The 8,634-nt window shown below is 43.3% G+C and overlaps 1 protein-coding gene and 1 long non-coding RNA gene across 3 annotated transcripts; one reads left to right on the top strand and one right to left on the bottom strand.

The window, feature by feature from the left end:
• Nucleotides 1-844: 844 nt before the first annotated feature.
• Svbp (small vasohibin binding protein) lies at nucleotides 845-7,036 on the bottom strand. 2 transcript variants are annotated; one of them, XM_047552431.1, is made up of 3 exons: nucleotides 6,879-7,036; nucleotides 6,042-6,187; nucleotides 845-1,250 (listed from the first exon to the last, which is right to left on the bottom strand). In XM_047552431.1, the coding sequence occupies exons 2-3, from the start codon at nucleotides 6,153-6,155 to the stop codon at nucleotides 1,164-1,166; spliced, it is 201 nt and encodes a 66-aa protein (XP_047408387.1). In that variant the 5' UTR covers nucleotides 6,156-6,187; nucleotides 6,879-7,036; the 3' UTR covers nucleotides 845-1,163. The 2 variants fall into 2 exon arrangements, with proteins under 2 accessions (XP_047408387.1, XP_047408379.1); XM_047552423.1 differs by lacking the exon at nucleotides 6,879-7,036 and adding an exon at nucleotides 6,674-6,780.
• On the top strand, nucleotides 6,725-8,348 carry LOC124984616 (uncharacterized). The gene is made up of 3 exons (XR_007108717.1): nucleotides 6,725-7,072; nucleotides 7,242-7,367; nucleotides 7,604-8,348. It is a non-coding gene; the product is annotated as an uncharacterized LOC124984616 (long non-coding RNA).
• The last annotated feature ends 286 nt before the right edge of the window (nucleotides 8,349-8,634 follow it).

Here is an 8,634-nt window from a genome sequence, read left to right as displayed (position 1 = left end):
CCAATTATAACTTGAGCTCTCAAAAACACATCCTCACAAAGGCAGCAATTTTCTAACACTCCATTAATTCCCCAGTTTACTCCTAAAATAAGCCACAGCATTGGGAATTCTCAATGACTTCAAAAGCAGAAGGGAAGACAGAGGTGGGGACAGCTTGAGATGTTTCCTACACACAGTAGGGAAAATACAGGCATTTTCAGGTTGGAGTGGGGGAGGTGGCAGTGTCTCTTCTGCCCTGAGAATCTGCCTCATTTCCATCTTTGGTCAGTTCTCTGAAATCTTTCTCCCCTGCTCCCAAATAAAATATCCTGAAAGAATCTCTCTCCTTTTGCCCAGCACTAAAATAACTCTGCTGCCAACATGTTATGAACTACTGTTCCTGATATAAAATTGTTTCCTGAGGCACTTCTACCCCTAAAAATGGAAGTTGGATGGGTGGACGTTTGGTTTCTGAGGGACCAGTCTGGATATTCCCATCACAAACCTAACATTGGCAGAGTAGCACCCAAATGAAAAACAAAAACACTTGTTCTGCCTGCTCAGCATCAGCCTAAGCCTACTGCTAGTGCTCTGCAATCACAGGTAAGGGGGACCCAAGCTTCCAGCCTGTAGCCCTGGCTAGCAGCTCAGGTGGGAGTCAAGGTCACACCTCTGTGATGAAAGCCTCCGATCAGCAGGGTCTTCAGAGCTTTAGCCCATGAGGAATGAACACTGGGAACAGCCAGGCTCCTCCTCTCCACCTGGCTCCTGGAGGAAGGGTGCCCTTGGCTCACCCAGCATTTCCTACCTATCACATTCTTACTTTCTATGGCTAGGCACTCCCAAGCTAAAGTATGAGCAAATGAACATTTCATTAGTATTTTATTTGCATTTTTAGAGAAGATACACAGTTTCACAAGAAACACTGATTTTTCTCAAACAATAGAAAAAAATTTTTAAAGAATCTATTATCTTAGAAGAAAACAAGTCTCTTCAGCAAGCCAGGGCCAATTCATAGTGGAGGAACCAGTGAAGCAGAAGTTATACATAGGAAGAAAGTTCGGATTTATGCATAAATGTCTTCTTGCTCGTCTGTACGGCTCCAAGGGGGCCACCTTCGCTCAACACTGGCAATAAGCTCACAGACAAAGCCTCTAGGGTCCCACAGTTGCACACAGGCTGGCTCACTCTCCCGGAGGCTGCATCTGTTTACAGAATTCATCAAACTGCTGCTGCTCCAGTTCCGTCATGACTCTGTTGAGGGCATAGATCTGAATGGAGAAACAGATATGTTAGCAACGGAAGCAGCTGGTCTGCGCAGTCTTCAGACACAATAGGCCAAGTCATCTGAAAACGCAGCAACCGCACCAGTAATGGTAATGCAGGGGGAGTGATGTGAGAACAGGAATTCCATCTGGGGAATCAAGAAAGCAGCGGTGAGGGGGGTGACTTGGTTTTTAGGGAAGGGTAGGATCTGAAGAGGTAGACGGGATGGGACCTGGTAGATAATGAGGGGGGCAATTATGCATAAACAAATATGAAAGAAAAAAACAGGATCAGTTCTAGAATTCAAGTAAGCTAATATGGAGGATACAGAGTGAAGATTGGGCAGCCAGAGAAGGCAAAACACATATGTTGGGGCCTCAAATGCCATGCCAAGGAGTCAGGACGTTATCTGCAGACTTTGGAGAGCCAGGAGAGATACGTGTGCAGGGGAGTGAGCCGATTCTATCTGTGCTTTGGGAAAGATAACTGGAGGCCACAGGAGGGATGGAGTGGTGGTGGGAGATCATCAGCTACCCAGAAGGCACCAGGGGGAGCCTGTGGTGATAGAATGAACTGCGACAGACATTCCAAGGTGAAAGGTGGGTTTCTTCCTCATTCCTTCGTCCTCAGAGTAATTAACCTATCCACTAAACCAATCATAAAACTTTCCAGAAACCAATCATAAAACTTTCCAATTTGCAGAAGAAATGTATGTCTGTGTGTCTAGGAGATAAAACTTGGTTACTTGAAAAGAAAACATGAAAGGAGAAAAAAATGAAATGAGAAGGGGAACAAATAGAAAGTAAACATAAGAGCAGACAGTAATAAAATAACAACCAAACACAACAGAGGATTACCCAAACTGCAAGACAGTTCTTGAAAAGTACTAAAAAACCCCTACAAACCTGACATGCCTGATCAATATGAAAAGGGAGCGGGCACGACAAGCACCATTTGGAACTGCAAAGAGCACAAGGCCACTGCCATGATGGAGACGAAAACAAAACATCATGAATTCAATACATTTGAAAAACGTCAATAAAATGAATTTCTATAAAAAGCAAACTGAACTGATCAAAGCTTACTAGAAAGCTTGATCCTATAATCTTTAAGGAAAAAGGAATTTCATACAGTGATGAAAATATTAATAACTACCACCACAAATGATTCCCCGCAAAATGTAATACTGATGGTGAAAATGGTAAATTGTAATTTATGTATATTTTGTCACAATAATTTGAATGGTTAAAAAATGTTGAGTGCTAGGTGCAGTGGTGCATGTCTGTAATCCCAATGGCTCAGGAAGCTGAGGCAGGAGGACTGAGAGTTCAAAGCCAGCCTCAGCAACTCAGTGAGACCCTGTGAGACCTGGGATGTGGTACAGTGTTTAAGCACCCCTAGGTTTAATCCCCAGTACCCTACCCCCAAAAAACAATCGTTGAGAGAGCTAGTCACAAGAAAAAAATACGCATGCGCACGCACACACACACACATGCACAATATATACAGAAATTCAGAAACATGCAAAACTAAATGATGTATTGTTATGCTACAAAATATTTAGGCGTACATGCAGAGATAGTAAATTCATAGAGAACAAGGGGGAAAGATTAGCCAAAAATTAAGCAAAGCAAACACTTGCTTGTGTGAAGAGTCAGGCACATGACCCAGGAAAGGGGTGTTCATAGTTTTCAAGTTTTGGTCATGTCGTATTTCTTAAATTGAATGGTAGATACAAGGGTGTTTTATTCTTCTTTAAACGATACGCACACATTATATGCGTGCGTTTCTAAAAATCTCTGCCCCATTCATTTTATAACTTATGAGCATTTGTAATCTGCATATTACTGTGCTAGGGACTGAGAGGGATATTAAACAGCTTCTTGGAACCCTCCATATTGGAAGGCAGTGGCAGGAAAAAGGGGAAAACAAAATAGGCAGGGGAAGAAGAGACTCAAAACGGGTCAGGATGTCCAAGCCAAGGAATGAAAGGTTTTTGGTCAAGAAGGAAAGGGTCACTAATAGTGTCAAATATTGCTTCAACTGCCAAATGTGCCTTATTCCCATTTGTCCCCCACATCTTCATATTGAACTTTCTGGAATGTGTCATTTTTGCAGAGCTGAATGGAAAATGCTTCTTCCTTCCAGGAGTCTTGTCACATTACTATTTTAGGCAATTACATTCCAGGCAATACAGATAAAGAAAACAGCAAGGAAGCTGTAGGGCAAAGCAAAACACAGACAAGGGTCAGAAGTCCTGTTCAAACTACAGGCCTGCCCCTCTGGTCTTATCCTTTTGCTTTAAAGCAAGAATGATACCTCCTACCTCACAGGATCATATGTTTTATATATCCATTCCTTATTCCAGGATTTACAAAGGATAACACAGAAATAACAGTAATACCTGCGTTGGTGTGGAGATTACATGTGTTCATGCATGTGTAGGCTTGGCCTAAGAGCTCAACAAGTGCCACCTGCCACTAGACTGCAAACCCAGAATACAATCTCACCAAGTGAACACAAACGTGATGTTCATTTTGCAGTCCACATGAGGAAAGCAAGCAGACTGCTTGGAAGCACAATGATTCCTGATCATAATTATTCTGCTTATGGAATGCTTCCCCTGTGCCAGGCACTGTGTTAAGAGCTTTACATATAACATTTCTATTCCTTATAACAGTCTTGAGAGGTAGATACTTAGCATCCTCATTTTACCAAGGAGGCATTTAAGAACTGAGGTTCAGAGAGATTAAGTATCTCTTCCAGGGTCATTGCAATTTCAAGTCAGACAAATAATTTTAATTTCTGCAACTTCACAGGAATAGTTTCAATAAGGACATGAGCAATGTTCTCAGTGTCTATCTTTAAAGTGTGCACAAAGGATGATTTCATAGGGTTTTTTCTTATAGTAACCCTCAAACTGTTTGCCAAAGCATGATGTAATAAAATCATCTGGTAGAGGAAAGGGCAGAACTGCTTGTTAGAACTCAAGATCACAGCTTTCAGATGGTTTGTCTTAATCCAGAGGTAGATTTTCATTTATAGATGAACTTCAGACACACTGCCACATTTATTGCCTTTATTAGAATGCAAGTTCCATGAAAGCAGGGACCTGCTTTGTCCAGTCACATTTCTCAAGTTCCTAGAACAGTGCCTAAAACAACAGTGTGGCTCAATGTTTGTTTGTACGTGATACTGGGGACTGAACCCAGGGCATGACAGGTAAGCACTCTAATGCTGAGCTACATCCCTGCCCTTTTTATTTTGAGACAGGGTCTTGCTAAATTGCCCAGGCGGCCTTGAACTTGTTATCCTCCTGCTTCAGCCTCCCAAGTAGCTGGGATTACAGGTGTGCACTCAGTTTCCACATTTGTTTATCAAATGGATCAGATAAACAAAATTAAAAGTTCGACAATATTAAGGAGAAGTCCCTTACTGCTAGTGGGGGTACAAGCTAGTACAAGCCCTTTGAATGTACCCAGTAACTCTTCCAGTTAAATATCCTATAGAAATCCTAGCACAGGGGCCAAAGGAGACGACGCAAAGGTTTTTACTACAGTGAAACCTTTTTTGTTTGTAAAGGCAAAAAAACTGTAGCTAAAATGCCCATCACTGGAGAGAAATGGATAAATACACAAAATAAGGTGGATTCATAAAATAGACTACTGTAGAGCGAAATTAACTAGATTCTTATGTTAACATGAAGAGTTCAAAAATAATGCAAACAAAATGCAAAAATGTACAGAATTTTATTAACATAAAAATTATAAACATAAAATATTGTACATTGTTTAAGGATATCTATTAATATATTTGAATGTAAATGTATAAAAATATTGCTTACCTTTGGGAAGGGAAAAGGGTAAAAGGAAATAAACAAAGGGGATTTCAATTTACATGTGATTTTTATTTGTCTTATTTTTAAGACTCCAGGCAAATATAGCAAAATGCTAACCATTATCAATCTGTGGTGCTAAGGACCAGGCATTTGCTATAATAGTCTAATCTTCTGTACTCCTAAATTTCTCAACAAACAAATAAAATGAAAAGGGGAAAAAAGACCAGCAAGCCTTTTCCTGATATTAAAAATTAAAATATTCATGTCTGGATGTGGTTTAACTTTAGCATTATAAACAATTTAAAGTTTTTTTTTTTTTTTGGGTGTATGGGGAGGTACTATGAATTGAACCCAGGGGCAGTCTACCACTGAGCTACATCCCTGGCCCATATTATTTTTTATTTTGAGACAGTGTGTTGCTAAATTGTTCAGGCTGGCCTCGAATTTGTGATCCTTCTGCCTCAGTCTTTTGAGTTGCTGGGATTACAGGTGTGCTCTGCAGCATTCAGTTCAGTTTGAAGTTTTTTTATTCTTAAATTGATTTTAAGTGTTGAGAGAACAAAGGAACACATGGGTGAATTTAAAGCTTGGGGCTTTACCTGTCATGAGGAGCTACTTTTTGTACCATATCCACATGTGTGGGGTGTCTAACCCTGGTTTGCTTGCCTGCTCTCCCCAGGTCACCCCCGATTCTAACCCTTCTTTATATATGGCTTCTTTATCCTACCACAAAAGCCAGAAGTCATCTGAAGACTTGGTAAGGTTTGAGATTCTGATACTAACTTAGTACTATGACTCTGGGCTGCCAGTTCACCATTCTGGAACTCTCCAAACCTGGGAGAACCCCTTTCTTGCCTGGAGGCAAGCAGGGATCCTCAACGCAGTTCTTTCTATTGTTTTGCTATTCCAGCATCTTATACAGCAGGACTACAGGCATACAGAGCCCCCTTACTCTCACCTCTGCTCTTTGTCTTTGCTTCAGCTCCTGCTGGGCTGATTTCTGCTTAGCCTTCTCCACTCTGCTGACAGGTTCTTTAACTTTGGATTTTTCCTTACGTGCAGGTGGATCCATAGCTTGGCTTCTGAGAAGTTCTTTGCTCTGACCTGTATTGGTACAGAAAAGAGACAGATGAAAGAAACAAGAGGGAAGAGGAAGGGAAGGGAGGGGAGGGGAGGAGTGGTGAAGGGAAGGGAGGAGAGGGGAGGGGCAGGAAGGAAGGGGATGGGAGGGCGGGAGGCTAGTAACTTGTCTAATAGTAATTCAGTTCCTTCTTTTGACAGGTGAGGCAGATAGAATGGCCTGACAGGAAAGTAAGACCCCAGTCCAACCGCCACTACCTCGCTAGACGTCCCTTAGGCAAGTCTCCTTTCCACTCTGAGCCTAAGTTTTCTGTCTGCAAAATGGAACAATGGTCCCTTCCCTGGCCTCCCTCCAAGAACTACCGCGTGAGCATCAACTGAAAAAGCCCAGTGACAGCGGTCCACACGCGGCAGCAGCTGTGCCCAGCGCGGCGCGGTTACAGTTAGGACACCGAGGTCGAGAGGGCAGGCCGGCCCAAGAGCCGCAGCGGGGAGGTCGGGGCCCCTCACCCAGCATTCGGGCCAGAACGTCGCCCACCGCCCGGCCCCGCAGCCGCCAGCCCACTCCGTACGCAGGACACCGGCCGCCCGCTCCCGGGCCCGCCACCGGGCCCACAGCCCGCCCCTGCCCGCCCCCCGGCCCGCCCCGGCGCAGCCACGGCCCCCTCCCTTCCCCGCGGCAAAATGGCGGCTCGGGAGTCGGCGCCTTCCCTACCGGGCCTCAGACTTTGGGCCCCCGCACCGTCGCAGACCCGGGCCACGTGGAGGATACCCTCGCCTCTCCCCTTCCGCCGGACCCCGAGAGGCCCGCCCGCCGCCCGCGGACTGGGCGGGCAGCGCGGGGAAGGGCGGGGCCGCGAGCTGGGGGTTCCCCGCCCGCGGGACCAGCTGCGCGTGCGCAGAGAGCAGGTCTGGGCGGGCCTGTCGGGGCAGGGGCGGGGCAGGGGCGGGGCCGGGCGGGCTGGGCCGGGCAGGGGCGGGGTTACAACTAACAAAAGCTTTTCCCAGGTAAAGATGTATGTATGCACACCGGAGTTTTATTGGGCCACAAAGAAGAACAAAATTATTTCATTTGCAGGAAAATGGATGGAACTAAAGAACATTATGTTAAGCGAAATAAGCCAGACAGAAGGACAAGTATTGTGTGTTTCCTCTCATGTATGGAAGCTAGAGGGAATAGGGAATAAAAGAAAAGAAAAAAAAGGTGTGTGGAGGGATGTTAACGAAAGTAGAGAGGAGGAGATGGGGAGGAGATGGGGAGGAGATGGGGGAGGGAGGAGGGTAAGGGGACTCAATGGGGAGTGAAATTGACCAAATAATGTTATAATATTATACCAATGTACCCGTATACCAGAATGAAATCCACGATTCTGTACTTACTGGTGTATTAATACACACCAATATAAAAGTTTTTTTTTAATATTAAAAAATCTTTTCCAGGGAATATTTTCTGGGACAGTTGCTAGGCTGGGAAGAATAAGAACTGAATCCTGGGATTGGAATTGTTCAACACTGGATTTTGATGCTTCATTTTATTGACTTGAAAAGTGAAGATTGGTGATTGCCTCATTCCTAATTCACGGTTTATTAGGAGGATCAAGTGACATCCTGCTTGCCACAGTGCTTTGAAAGAGGAAATCTTGACAGAAGTACAAATAGCCAGCATACACAGAGAGAAACATAGTCCACAGATAATAGATGAAATGTAAATTAAATTATCTGGTTATCATTTTCCATTTGTTAGATGAGAAAAGATTCACCCATAAAGGTAAATAATGTGATGATGCTGGTGATGACAGCAAAAGCTTCCTCTTTTTTGGGCTTCCTATATTCCAGGCACTGTTCTTAGAACTTTATTAATTCATCTATTCCTTATAATAAATATGTATAATACATATAGCAGTAAACTATTTTCCCATTTTATAGATTAAAAACGAGAGGCACTAAAAAGTTAAGTGACTTGTCTGAGGTTACTAGTAAAATGTCAAAGTGAGTATTTTAGCCACGATTTACAGGGCAATGCATATCCAAAAGGAAACACGTTCAGGTCCACTCCCTTTATTCCTCTGTCATTGTCGTTGAAACAAATGACAGATGGTAAGCAAACAGTGAATGCATAACTCAGGTGGGCGTTCATTTACTCCCCATCTAAGTGTAAGTTTTTACATCATTTCTGGAGGCCACTTTAGCACTAGATATCAAAAACCTTAAAAATGAACACACTGCACAAAAAGATAGTTATTGCTGAATTCCATTTATATGAAATATCTAAAGTAGTCAGACTAGGGGCTGGGAGGAGGGGGAAAGGGAAGTTATTGTTCAATGGAAAGAGTGTTTTGCAAGATGAAAAGCTTCTGGAGGTGCATTGCACAAATGTTAGTACTATTGTAATGTATACTAAAATGGTAATTATCTTATGCCTCAATAGAAAAATGAGTACAACCTTTAAGCAGTTTCACATCTAAGAAGTT

The sequence above is a fragment of the Sciurus carolinensis genome, chromosome 1 (genome assembly GCF_902686445.1).
Source record: "Sciurus carolinensis chromosome 1, mSciCar1.2, whole genome shotgun sequence".
Classification (NCBI taxonomy): Eukaryota; Metazoa; Chordata; class Mammalia; order Rodentia; family Sciuridae; genus Sciurus; species Sciurus carolinensis.
The sequence above is the reverse complement of the archived record's forward strand: the minus strand, read 5'-3'. Positions and strand labels throughout refer to the sequence as shown.

Excerpts from the sequence above, each read along its gene's own strand:
- Svbp (XM_047552423.1), bottom strand. Across the intron at positions 1,251-6,041 it reads AGCAAAGACAAAGAGCAGAG|ATCTATGCCCTCAACAGAGT; the intron begins GTGAGAGTAAGG and ends TTCTCCATTCAG.